This window comes from Balaenoptera borealis (assembly GCF_965194805.1).
Source record: "Balaenoptera borealis genome assembly, chromosome: 18".
Lineage (NCBI taxonomy): Eukaryota > Metazoa > Chordata > Mammalia > Artiodactyla > Balaenopteridae > Balaenoptera > Balaenoptera borealis.
Window position 1 is genome coordinate 20,184,583 of NC_138877.1, and position 14,741 is coordinate 20,199,323.

General features: G+C 33.5%; 1 protein-coding gene across 6 annotated transcripts in view; it reads right to left on the bottom strand.

Annotated features, from left to right (window-relative positions):
- RB1 (RB transcriptional corepressor 1) overlaps positions 1–14,741 on the bottom strand; it is a 142,076-nt gene that overhangs the window by 86,604 nt on the left and 40,731 nt on the right. For all 6 annotated transcript variants that reach the window (XM_082365318.1, XM_082365317.1, XM_082365320.1 and 3 more), the window contains exons 7-12: positions 13,806–13,916; positions 11,282–11,424; positions 9,026–9,103; positions 6,585–6,694; positions 5,557–5,634; positions 2,328–2,415 (exon numbers count right to left, since the gene is read on the bottom strand). In XM_082365318.1, coding sequence (XP_082221444.1) covers positions 2,328–2,415; positions 5,557–5,634; positions 6,585–6,694; positions 9,026–9,103; positions 11,282–11,424; positions 13,806–13,916 — 608 coding nt within the window. The remainder of the gene's footprint in view (positions 1–2,327; positions 2,416–5,556; positions 5,635–6,584; positions 6,695–9,025; positions 9,104–11,281; positions 11,425–13,805; positions 13,917–14,741) is intronic.

A 14,741-nucleotide genomic window follows, 5' to 3' on the forward strand; every position in this document is an offset into this window, starting at 1 on the left:
GGTAAATAAGTACTAGGGATGTAATGTACAACATGATTAATATAATTAACACTGCTGTATGTTATACATGAAAGTTGTTGAGAGTAAATCCTGAGAGTTCTCTTCACAAGGAAAAAAATTTTTTTTCTATTTCTTTTACTTTGTATCCAAATGAGATAACGGATGTTCACTAAACTTATTGTGATGATAATTTCATGATGTATGTAGGTCAACCCATTATGCTGTATACCTTAAACTTATACAGAGCTGTACATCAAGCATATCTCAATAAAACTGGAAGAAAAAAATGTCTATAGCTTCTAAGATTTTACTTACACACAGAAGAAAAGATGGCATTAATTTTTAAAATGAAGACACCTGAACTAATAAAGAAGCAAATTCAAAGAAAAACTTAATGGTCTTCAAGATATGCCCACTCTGAGATAGGCCATTTGTAGTGTGCATAAAACTTTGCAGTTAAACTGTTGTGCGTCATTTAATGTTAAGCTTTAAACTGAGCTCTGGAAAATGTCTTTGAGGCAGAATTTTCTGCCCAGCTGAAGTAGTTTAAAATTAAAAAGACTTCCTACATACTCCAAATGTTGGAGGAAATATTAAAAACAATATTTAAGAAGAGAGAGATTATCATTCTTTTTACTTCTACCATTATCCCTTCTAAAAGTTCTAAGTAACTGGGTAGCTATGTTTGGGAAATATTCTTGTGCTACAGATAACTCACAAATAAAAGCAACTTTATGCAAATTGGACAAACAAAAGCAGTTTTGAGCCAACACAATTATGAATATGATGACAGAAAATACTCTGTTAATTCTTGGGGGGGTGGAAATATAAACAAGAAGACAACAAAGAATATGACAAAACCACAGGCAGCTTATGATATTAAATGGAATGTTAACCACACAAAGCACTTACCGGATAAGCCAAATTTTAGTTAAGTCTCCTAGCCTCATCCAACTGCCACAGATGAGCATGTCAGTGGCTCCCAAGCCTCACTTGATTTTAAAGGAGTAAAGGAGCAAACAAGGAATATAGACACTAGTTTTCATTCTCTCTCTTCCTCTCTCCCTTTTTTGAGGGGAGGGAGGCTAGCAGGGGTCCTTCAGATATCAAACTCAGGGTCCATCAGGAGTTGCAAACTGCAATGCACACAGGGCCACTCAAGAAATGTAAATGAAAGTGGGCTAAATAAAAAAGACTGTAGAGATATGGCAAATGTCAAATCCTGTCTAATGTCACATTCAAAGAAAATATCTTAAAAGAGCCAGAGAGAAAAGATAGATTAACTATAAAGGAACAACAGATGGACTGACAGAAAACATCTTAGTAGCAACGAGAGCCAGGAAATAGTGAAGTAGTATCTTCAAACTACTAAGATAAAGTAAAAGTCAGCCTAGAATTGAAGATCCAGGTAAACTACCTTACAAAAAATAAGAGTAAAGATATTTTTTAAAAAATATTTATATATGTATGTATGCATGTAATTTATTTATTTATTTATTTGGCTGTGCCGGGTCTTAGTTGTGGCATGTGAGATCTTACTTAGTTCCCTGATCAGGGATCGAACCTGTGCCCCCTGCATTGGGAGAGCGGAGTCTTTACCACTGGACCACCAGGGAAGTCCAAGAGTAAAGATATTTTAAGACAAAAAACAAAACAAAACAAAACAAAAAGCTTGTTAAGTTCATCCCAAACTAACCCCCACTAAAGGAATGATTAAAAGATGTATCTGAAGAAAGAAGAAAATAATTATGAAAGTGAGGTCTAAGTTGTAAAAAAGAATGGTGAGCAACACAAAAAGTAAATATGAGAAAATCTAAAAATAACACTGTCTAAATAAAACAATACTACTGGGGCTTCCCTGGTGGCGCAGCGGTTGAGAATCTGCCTGCCAATGCAGGGGACACGGGTTCGAGCCCTGGTCTGGGAAGATTCCACATGCCGCGGAGCAACTAGGCCTGTGAGCCACAACTACTGAGCCTGCGCGTCTGGAGCTTGTGCTCTGCAACAAGAGAGGCCGCGGCAGTGAGAGGCCCGCGCACCGCGATGAAGAGTGGCCCCCGCTTGCCGCAACTAGAGAAAGCCCTCACACAGAAACGAAGACCCAACACAGCCAAAAATAAATATAAATAAATAAAAATGTAAAACAAACAAACAATACTACTAATAATATCTAATTTGGAGAGTTAAAAAAAGCAAGAAATAAGATAATAGACAACTACATGTTGGTTGGGAAATGGGTGTTTAAAAAAACACTCAGTATTTTAACTTCTAATTTCAAATTTATTTGCCAAGATATCATAATAAATAATGTTTCATATATGGCTTACATTAAAATAGGAAATCAGATTTTCTGATGGTTGATCACTTGCTGAATTTAAGATCATCATTAATTGCTGGATAGTATTCATGACAGTCCTAGAAAAAATAGGAAGAAGTGTTAAGCAATGAAGGAATAAAAAGAAAAAATGATAAGTATCTATTTCATAAGTTACACGTATCTTCAATCTCACTGTCTCCTGTTTAAGAGGTTCTCTGAAATAAGATTTTATAAAAGCCTTAGTGTACTGCTATTTATGAGGAATTACATTTTACTTAAATCTTTAAGAAAGCATATGTCCATCATCAGTAAGTTTATAATTAAAGAACTGATATGCTTATTTACTAATAGAACTAAATATCAACAAAACAATTGATGAAAGTAATGACATTATTTTAAGGATAAAACATAAACTGGCATCAAAATGGTAATATTTTAAGAAAACATTATTACAATTAAATATTAAATATTTTCAAATAAAGATGGTAAGATATTCAGTAACTCAAGTAGAGAACCAAGTGACTGTCCTTTACAGAGACCTTCAAGATGAAAGCATACATAATTTTAGAAGTCATCATCACTAAAACATAAAAGTAGGTCAATCTCTTAAGATCTCTTTAATTATATAATTGTGTGTGTGTGTGCACGTGTCTGTGTATGGTATACAGTAAATATTAATGTTCCAATTTTGGAGTAGCAGTTCATTGCTACTCTGTAGGCACTGTTTAATGATGCAAAAAACTGTAGAATGTTTATAGCCAAAGGGTTTTTAAATATTATTTAATAAAACATGTTCAGTGTTCTCAGTCAAGCCTCTCTAAACTGATATCTACACTCCTTCAACTTTTAAATATATTGCTTCTATGACGTGTACATGTACTTATCTACTTAAGCCACAATGACTAAAGCCATAAGTGACCAACTGCTAAAACCAAAAGATCTTTTTTATTTGTTCTGATACTTGATTTTCTTGAGGTATTTGACACTCTTAAACACTTGCTCTCTTCTGAAACTCCCTTCCTCCCTTGGCTTCTTTGGCTTCATTCTCTGGCCTCCCCAATCACACCTCTCATTCTCTTTAATCTAACTTCTATCTCGTCCTTAAATGCTAGCATTCTTTAGGGTTCAGCCCTTAGCCAACCGTTATTGCTATTATGCACCGTCACTTCAGGCAACCTCATCTGTTTTTCTGGTTCTTTTTTTTTTTTTTTTTTTAGTTTTATTTTATTTATTTTTTTATACTACAGGTTCTTATTAGTCATCCATTTTATACACATCAGTGTATACATGTCAATCCCAATCTCCCAATTCATCACACCACCCCCCCAACCCTGTTTTTCTGATTTTAACTCTCCCTGATGATTCCCAAATCTATAAGATCCTTATATCCTACTACTTACTACATTATCTTCTTCATATCCCATAAATGCCTTAAGAATAATATTCTAAATATGAATTCATCAACTATTTATCAAACCTGTTCTTGCTCTTTCATTCCAACTGCCTATCTCTTGGTTCAGATCTTCAGCATCTCTCAACTGAATTACTGCAATAGAGCATTTTGAGATTTTGACTATGTCTATGGCAGCCGGGTCTAGGCATATGTACTTCGGAAAAAAAAAAAAACACTCCTCAGGTTATCCTAATTTGCCTAACCACTGTGACAGACTGACAGGTCTCTCTATTTCTCACCACGCCCTCCTCAGTCCATCTCTTCACAAACTACTACCATGTAAACTTTCAGAAATCAAGTCTGGTTTCATCCTAGCCCTGCTTAACACCCAGGTATAGCAACAGGCCATATCCTGCACAAGCTAAAGTCCAAACTTCTGAGTATGGAATATAAGGCCTTTCATGATCTAGTACCCACCCTCCTCTCCTGCCATTTCATCTTCCCATTTAGTCCATCAATACAGAGCTGCTTATAGTTCCCCAGATGCATCATGTTGTTTCATACTTCCATGCCTTTGCACATGCTGCCAGTCTCCTGTGACACAAACTTACATGTTTCAAAATTCAGTTCAAATATCACTTCATAAAGTCCCTTCTGTGCCATCTCATTAACTTGTCCTACGTCTCTTACTATATTTAAAGAAAAATGTATTTTTATGTGTCTATGTAGCCATTTGAAAAAATTACTGATTGTTTTACTATGTACCAAGTATTGTCCTAGGTCCTAATGATTAAATGGTGAACAAGAAAGTCATGGTCCATGTGGTATGGACTTAAAGGCTATTGTGGGTATTGACAAAAACAAGCAAACACACAGATGAATTTATAATTACAAACTGTGATACATACTTTGAAGGAATAGAACAGGATGCTGTGAGAAAGAATAATAAAGGAAAATACTTCACAGAGAAATAAGTCTTCAAAAAAGTAGTATTTGTGCTGAACCTAAAAGAAGGGTAGTAGTTGGCAATTCATAGAAAAGAAGGAAGAGTTTCAAGAAGAAACAAAAGCAAATGTGAAGGTCACTGAGTACAAAAGAAGATTTTGGAGAGTTCAGAAAACTGGCTAGTACATAATGAGCTGGAAAACAAGACGAGGTTGGAGAGGTAAAAGAAGCTAGATCATATAAGGTATTGTAGGCACTGTTAAGGAATTTGCACTGTATTGCAATTGCAGTAGGAAGCAATCACAAACTTAACAGCAGGGTGAACATGATCTGATTTACATTTCTAGAATATTATTCTGGGGGCTCTCTGGAGAATATATTTGGTGATAGGGAGAGAGGGATAGTCATGAGAGTAGAAACAGCAAGATCAGTTAGTAGGCTACTGCAAAAAATCCAAGAGAAGGACAGAGATATCTTGGACAAGGGTGGGAAGAGTAGGAATGGGGAACAGCAGATGAACTCACATACTCAGGAGGCAGACTCCACAAGACTTGAAAACAGATTAGGTGTGGGGAGCAAGTGAGGAAAAGGACACTAAAAAACGGCTCCAATCTTTCTAGGTTATATACAGAGCAAATGGTGATACTTTTTTTTCCCTCTTTTTTATATACTGAAATGGAACACATTCTCATTCTAGGTTATATACCTTAAGGACAGACAGAACTACGTCTAATAATCATATCCTCAGCAACTAGTAACAAGTCTGGCATACAAAGAGCACTCTATATATTTGCTGCATGTATATATACAAATATATAATGAAACAAATGAATAAACCCGAAGCACTATAAAGTACTGAATAAATAATTATAATGAAAATCAAAAGTATGAAAATTCATACCGAACTGGAGTCTGTGGAAGAATCACATTTACCTCTTCATCAGGGTTACTTTTTCGTGGTGTTCTCTGCATTTCAAAACTAAATAATGATAAGCAAAGTCATTCAGACTGAAAACTTACAATTTGTGATTTATGAGTCAAAAAAGCAGTAAAGTACCTTCTGTTGACTCATAACATCATACAAAATGGTTAAGTAAATAATAGAAGTGATAGGAAATAGATGATCCAGAAGCTGTTTAAATAAATAAAATTTTATTTTTTTCATCATAATTTTTAAGTTGGGTTTCTTTCCACTAGGTTTACAACAAATGGCGTACCAATCACTAAGAATTTTTTTGAAAGTGCAAGTTAGATGTTTGTTTTCTCTAGAATGTTAGATGTTGATGATATTAATAGCAAGATTGTTCAGTATCAAAAAATATCAAAACTCAAGTTTTTCAAACATTACGCCTTCCAAAAACTTTACTTTGACTTAAATAAAATCTGAAACATTTTGTGTTTAACTTCCAAATTTTATATATATACATATTTTTTTAGTTAATATTAAAAGATTTCATGCTAAAGACTTAAAATTAACCACACTTACAATCATTCAAAAATTTTTTACAGGCGTGTCTCATTTTACTGCACTTTGCTTTACTGTGCTTCACAGATACTGTGTTTTATTACATATTGAAGGTTTGTAAACTCTGCATTGTCATATGATGGTTATCATTTTTTAGAAATAATGTAGTTCTAAATTAAGGTATGTACACTGTTTTTGGGATATAATGCTATTGCACACTTAACAGACTATAGTACAGTGTAAACATAACTTTTACATGCACTGGGAAACCAAAAAGTTTGCGTGATTTGCTTTATTGCAATGGCCTGGAACGGAACACACAATATCTCACAGGCGCCTGTAGTTACCGTCAACCATCCCTACTTTAGGATTCTATATGACAATTCAAGAGAATACAATTTTATATTAACTTTTTAAAAAATGAACCAGCATATCAACAAATAATAATATATCATGTATAATACCTGTCTGTAGGATCAGCCTGAAGAGTTTTATCATGATCCAGAAATAATCTTGCATCTATATCTTTGTTTTTAAGGTAAATTTCTTCATATTGTTTAGAGAGACTTTCCACCTCAAAGGCAAAAAATATTGATGATTATCCTTTTCATGTCATTACTTCTCAGTACACAGAAATACAGATTTAATTAAAGAATCTTGGTAAAAATATACACTTAATTTTACACTATACAGACTTCACATGGAATATAAATAAGGCATATCTAAAAGTGAAGTAAAGAAAATTGCAAATTTTTTTCAACTCAATTTTAAACCTATTTTATGCACATATCTCACATTTTATCTAGACAAGGATCACCAATGCTACAAAACAATACTGAGATGGAACTGTAAGATGAAAAGACATTATTATAACCACTTAATTGCTGAGATCCTCCATCCTATACATCACTCACTTTTAATCTTCTACTACACTTATCAATATAAAATAATTTTTCAAACACTGTAACAGACCTTTATTATGTATTCTGCCTATCTTTTCTAAATCCTTTGGTTCACTCTGACTCCCTTCAGTTACGTATCTTGGGCAAGAGTATAAGCTCAATTAATTAGCCCAATTAACATACTTGCACAATTTATTTCCAATCTTAGACACTTTTCCAAATGCTACAATCTATAATTCTTTTATCAGTTCTGATTCATAATTTTCTAATCATAATATAAAAACCAATGCCCAACAGAAAACCATTTAGCAGCCTTCTCCTGTGACTTTTAAAGCCAGAGTGTTTCCAACCTGAGAGAGTTAAAATTGCATTCTAAAATGAGTGGTAGGAAAAAATCCAGTTAAATGTAAACTTTTTGCTTGTTTGCATAAGTTTTTTAGGCCGAACAGCCATTCATGTTTGATTAGGCTTAATCGTCATTCCAGCCCTATGTCAGTGAGGTACTAATTATCAATCATTTATTGACTGGCAGCTATTAGTGCTATATAACGTAAAGTTTATCTTGAATTTTCTAATAATAACCCTGTAATCCTTTCAGAGGGAAAAAAATTATGAATGTCCAAGATTCTTTAGAGTTGTAAACAGCATATTTTTTGGTATATAAGTTGGTAACAGAACTCAGAAATACAACTTTTGGCCCCTTCTTGTTTCTTTAGTACCATGTCTTACCACTCACTCTACAGAACAGACCATACTATCACATATCACTGTGCCTTTAAACCTATAATTTCCAACCCCTGGAAATGCCACTTCTCATAAACCTTACTCAGCTCAGAAATCACATCACCTCCAAAGAATTTTCCGCAAAACCTATCTGGCCCACTTTGGATTAGGTAGCCCTCCTCTGAGATATCACAACACCCTGAGTACACATCTATTAGACTCTTGTAGACTCCTGTTAACGTTCTACTTCTGTGTCCGTCTCTTCCACCAGCACCTTAATGACAATGACTGTGAGTTAAATCTCTGCATTGATGATATCTAGCACAATGCCTGGCATATATTAAGCACTCACTAAATAACTGTTGAATGAATAAGTTAGTTAATTCAAGGAAGACTAGCTACCAACTCAGGCCATAAAATCAGCAATCTAGCTCTCTGATTTCATGTCTTTTGGTCTTGGTGACTGATACTAGGTGTGTCTGAAACGCTGCTTCCTCAATGAGTACTTGTTCTTCATCATTTATTTAAGCATTCTTTTCTCCACACATTACCACATAAAGTTCTCAGTTGTTCTGTTCTCACTGAAGAGCAAGACATATGAGGAAAAATGTGAAAAGAAACAGATGGATGGATGGCACACCACTAAGGTAAAACGTTTCTACCACATAATCACAGTCATTTCAACCAAAGCTACATCCAATTAAGTAGCTTTTTAAAAATACTCCAAAGAGTGAATTCCCTGGCAGTCCAGTGGTTAGGACTTGGCTTTCACTGCCGGGGCCTGGGCTCCATCCTGGCGGAGGAACTAAGATCCTGAAAGCCACGCGTTGCGGCCAAAAAAAAAAGCCTCAAAAGAATTGCTCCAAGTACAGTAATGCCAATAATGTTGATGGCACTAATCATGCCTCCTACGCTTAAAGAAGCATAGCAAAGCAAATTAGAATCAAATTTGATCATAGATATTTACTTTTATTTAAATATTTAATGGTATTTAGAAGTTCAAAAGCCTACATTCTGATTTTTGAAAAATTTTAGTACAAATCAACTTCTAGTGCAAATTTTTAAATGCTGCTTATTTATACATTTGAGCATAAATGGGTTCAAAAGGGGTTTTTTCTTACTATATAAAGTTGATTCACCACAATTCTACTTAGATTCTTTCCTTGAGTAAAAAATATTTAATATACAGTAAAGTGATCTTAAGAAATTTAGGCAACTATTCCTCCCTCGCTAAAGTCCCGAAACACATTAATTTTTTATTACGTTTTCTTTCAGATTACCTCTGGAAGTCCATTAGAAGCTACAATTCCAAGAGAATTCATAAAAGGTATAAAATTTTTGAAATAAACATTTTTCACCTGAAAAAGATAAAGTTACATGACCATTAAAATTAAAAAAAAGAACAATCTCTGTCACTATTAACAACAGAATGAAAGTGTTAACTGACATTTTGATCAATGAGTTACATTCAACCCAGTGTGATGCTTATTTATAATTAATTCAATTATTCACTTTTTAATATATGTGAGGCAGATTTCAGGTCCTAAAATGGAGGTGCAGGGGGGAATCGTTAATGAAATGGGATTTATAAGAAGAAAATCCATCGAAACCAACTTCAGTATGCCACATTTAACAAATGGTGAAAACATGGGAGGCTCAAAAATATTAAGCGACTTCACCAAAGTTACACAGCTAGGAAGTGGCAGAGCTGGAAGTGAAACCCAATCTGTCTAGCATCAAAGCCAAGACTCTTTTAACTTCTCTACACTGCCTCTGATTTCTCCCCAAAGCATATTTTTGGGCCACTTCACACACATTACCTAGCTTAGGGAATATCGAGTCAATTATTTTAGCGTAAATTTAGGAAAATGACCTGCTTTTATAAGAAGATGATTTCACATACAAATACCCAACAATTCTATTCAAAACCGAGTGAAAATGTTTTGGTCATTATGCAGTTTCACACAAAAAACCCTACATTTAACATGGATAATAAAGACCGTCCTTGGAAAACCTGGAGTTATACCCCTAACTAGTTTACACTGGCAAAGTGTTATGGAATTTTAAATAACTTACTTTTCTTCACTTAACTTCCTTTTCCAATTTGCAGTCCACATTTATTAAGGTAGAATAATTTAATATCTTCCTATTAATAAGTTCCTATCTTCTACTTCACAAAAATGCTTTAAGAATTAAGCTTCTGTAATACATATTAGTATTGTTTTCTAATTAATTCCCACTGAACTGGAATAATTATAAGGTGGGTAGTTCTATTTAACCAATTAGTGTGACTAACCAATAATTATATAACCATAAATGTAACTAACCAATAGTTATATAACTATAAATGCTACATGTAAATAATCAAGTGTCAAATTAATATGAATTACCCCCAAAGCTATTAATCACCTACACTTTACAAATCGTTATTATATTCTAAATTATAGAAGAATTATTTAAAATAAAAAGGAAAAACATGATTTATTCCTGATTTTTGAAATGCAATTTTATAAGTAGTTCTAAAATACAGAGAATTAACAACCAGGAATTAGAAAACTGCATTTATTCCTATTCATTATCTTGAGGGACTAAGCAACAGACTGGAGTAAAAAAAAATATTTCAACTACATTTGTCAGCTTATTAGCAAAGATAATTTGTTATTCTAGAAAAGTAAATATATTACATGTGTAAAGTTGATACAGCTATATGTCTATATCTATATATTTGTTAAAATTAACAAAAGCCACAGTGCTAAAACCCAGATATCTTGATAAATCATTCCAACACTTCTTAAACTAGATTTTGAGATCATACCCCCAATTCCTTCCCAGAGTTGACAGAGCAATTTCAAAGATGCAACATTTCACATAGCTATCTAGTGGTAGTGAATTGTGGACAATATAACAGTCTATGAGAGAAAGAGCACGGCACAGTGAAAGAAGCACTGGTAGCAGATGGTCCAAAGCATAGACTCTGTTAGTAATCAGCTATCAGTCTCTAGAAGCTTGTTTATTCATTAGTAAAAGGAGGCCAAGTACATTACTTGTAAGAGTCCTTCCAATTCTAACATTCCAGATTTTATTAACAAGATAAGCAATTCCTGGGTGTTCATGTATCCTCTACCAGTCATTAACATCCGGTGTGATATTTAGAAAAAGAGTAACTATAGAAGGCTAAACAGAAATTTAATGTTGGTATCACTTAGCACTAAACCAAAACACTAGGGTTTTCTGAGCAGGATACTTGAAAACATTAGGAGTATCAGTAACCACGGAGGAATCAAAGAACAAATACATTTGAAAACTATTGCCTTAATCATGTACATTTCAATGATTCCAGAGTGAGGGAGCTATTCTCTTTAAAATCAAAGTAACTGAATATGAAAATTAAACTTTTTATAAATATTTTGCTACTGCAAAAGAGTTGGCACTAATTACAAAAAGCAAGCTCATCATAAAAGAATTATATACTGTTAGGAAGAACTTACATCTAAATCTACTTTAACTATTTTAAAGAAATCATGAAGTTAAATTACCTCATCTATATTACATTCATGTTCTTTACAGAGAACTTCAATAATTCTTGTATCATTTTCTAGTTGTTTTGCTATCCGTGCACTCCTGTTCTGACCTCGCCTTGGTGTTCGAGGCGAACCATTAATAGGTATTACAGCTGTTTCTGTAAAAATGGTAAATTAGATAAGAACAATTGCACATTCCACTGTATAAAATAATGAAGTATTCTAATTATAACTCGGAAGGTCAGAAATAATCTTGGTAACATTCTGCTACTTTTATTATTAGGCTTTATTAAAAAGCTAACAGTTTAATCTATTTATTAAATATCTACTGTAAATTATATACTGGTAATAGTTGTTGCCATCCCTATTCTCTTCTGCCCCAAACTAGCCCAAAAAAGAAATTTAAAACCCCACAGACAAATATGAAAAATGCAAGGGAAATAGCCAACTTATAAACTAATATTAAGTGTATCCTACTAGTCTGCAAGGGGAAAAAAAGTTTTCTATCTTAAAAGAGTCTTAAAAATAATAAGCATGTATTTATGGATTCAATTTGTAAATACAGGATAAAAAATAAATTTTTTAAAGTTTTAGCAAATAAATTACGATGCTTTTAAAAAATTAAGCGTACAAATATACTCATGTGACACTAAATTGTAATTAAAAAAAAAATTCCCTGGATTATTTTGAGCATTTTCAATTCAAACTGAATGTGAATTCAGCTATTAAAGAGATTACAGATGACTAAGTATAAAAAGTATTAACTGCCTCTAGGCCCAACAAACAACTTACAAGAAACTGACAGGATAGAGGAACATGTTAAGACTATACCATAGGATGCAATCACTAAAAATTAAACCATGGAAAACTCAACAGAACAAGACCACCTGATTATTTAATAAATAAATTACAAGAAAAAGAGAGAAAGATAGATGGAGGAAGAACTTTTTAAGTTTTAAAAGCATACCAACCAATCACAAAGTAGAGATCTTATTTAGATTCTGATTTAGTCAACATGTAAAATTTTTTTTAATTACTTTTATAAAACAATTGAAAATATGGACACTTACTAGATATTTGGTGGAATTAAAGAATCACTATTAATTGATTTTTAGGTGTGAGAATGGTACTGTCATTATGCTTTTTTAAAAGACTTTATCTTTCAGAGATACATACTGAAATTTATAGGGATGAAATGGTATGCAAAAGTGTGCTTCAAAATAATATAGCTGGTAGAATTAAGCAGCAGATAGGACTATGGGTTGACCATAAGTTATGCATTGAGGGCAGGTGATAAGTACATGGAGGCTTATTATATGACTTTCTTCTCTTATGCTCACTGAAATTCTTCATAATAAAAAGCTAATTACAAGTTTACCATAGCCAGTTAATTCAACATCTTATCCTGCTTTCTCTTTAACATGGCACTTACAGAATTAAATGTACATTTGAATTATCCAAAAGAACAAAGGCTGTCAACCTAAAGTTATATATCAACTTATTAAAGTTATAACATTTTTAAAAAGTGAGGAAAAGGCATATAAAGTAAATTTTTAAAGATTCAGAAATTTTTAAAATATATTGTTTTCTATTTTTTCCCCTCTGTTTTGCATGTGGTTTCTGCTAAATGACCTGCCTTTTCTGTCAAGCCATGTTCAACATCTTTTCAAAATTCTGTTTCATTTTTCCAGGAAGTTATTGTTCACGAAGATTAATTAGGCTTCAGCTTTTCAGCCACTTCAACACTTTGAGACTTCCATGTTTTGATCTTTCCCCTATTATTTTTAGTATTACTAATACTGTCAACATTTTAGGAGCAAGGAATCAGCTAAGCCTTAGTTAAGTTTACATTTCTCTATAGTGTATTAAGTGATTTTAAATCCTACTCTACATGCCACCAAAGGGAGCAATTCCATTCTAAGAGGAATATACTTGTCTTTGCTTAATGCTATCTAATTATTTCAGCAATAGCTATTATTTAAATACACCTCCCATCTCATCACCCACTGAAGTGGATCAATTACAGTTCATACGCAAAAAAAAAAAAAAATCAGTCACATAATCACTACAGCTTCCAATAATAAAAATTTAGTTAATCCATTCCTATAGAACGGGCTACTCTTCCCTGTGCAGTCTCATTCATATCTATGCCTCGCCTCTTGATTTTCTCTTTACTGGGAGTGCAGTCTCCCAACTTACCACAACACTCAAACCCTAACTACTCCTTCAACACTCAGTTCAAATGCCACCACTTTTTTATGGTCTTCCTTGGTCTTTCCCAGCTTGGAAAACTCTCTCATCTCCTCAACTCCCATAGTATTTGCTATATTTTGGCCCAGACTATTTTCAACCATATACTCTAATTACTTGCTTACTTATCTCTCCTTCTATATCTTATACTACTCAAGGGCAGAATCCATGTCTGATTTCTTTTTTATTATTCCCTTGGCTCTAGAACCATGTTTTGGATCTAGTGTAAGTCCATAAACAACTGTTGAATGATGAAGTAGGAGGGGCATAAATTACTTAAAATACTTACTATATGGTTCTTTGAGTAATGCAGGAGGTGAGAGTTTGATAAAATAGTCAAGGACACACAGCATTAACTGAAATGAGATCACCAGATCATCTTCCATTTGTAAAACTTGCCCTGAAAACAAAGAAGGTCCACATCTTAAGGTAGAGATTGAGGTCTTTAAGTCAGGGAAAATTGTGGGTATGGCTGTATCCATATACTCATTTATGCAACAATCACTAGAAGCATGTTAAAGATCTTTTTTTTTTTTGCAATAATTCAGTCAGATTTGCAATATATAAAAATATATAAAGTTATAAAATTATAAATGGGGACTTCCTGGTGGCACAGTGGTTAAGAATTCGCCTGCCAATGCAGGGGACACGGGTTCGAGCCCTGGTCTGGGAAGATCCCATATGCCGTGGAGCAACTAAGCCCATGCACCACAACTACAGAGCCTGTGCTCTAGAGCCCGTGAGCCACAACTACTGAGCCTGCCTGCCACAACTACTGAAGCCCATGTGCCTAGAGCCTGTGCTTCACAACAAGAGAAGCCACTGCAATGAGAAGCCAGCGCACCGCAACGAAAAGTAGTCCTCGCTCACTGCAACTAGAGAAAGCCCACACAACAAAGACCCAATGCAGCCAAAAATAAATAAATAAAATAAATAAATTTACTAAAAAAATTATAAATGAAGTATAAGTCTACCATGAGAATTTTACATTTAGGTATTATTATAATAATTCAGTCCCTATGTCTAAATTTATTTTGATTTTTCCTTCTTTAAACTCACTTCCAGGTTTGGTAAGAGTTATAAAATTTATTACCTCTGAAAATCATTTTGAAGAATGATACACGTTAGTCTTCAGTTCTATTTATTTATGAAACCTCATATATTTTCAATTTCAACCCACTCCAAAATATTAAGAAATAACCAAAGCCATTAAGAAATAATAAAA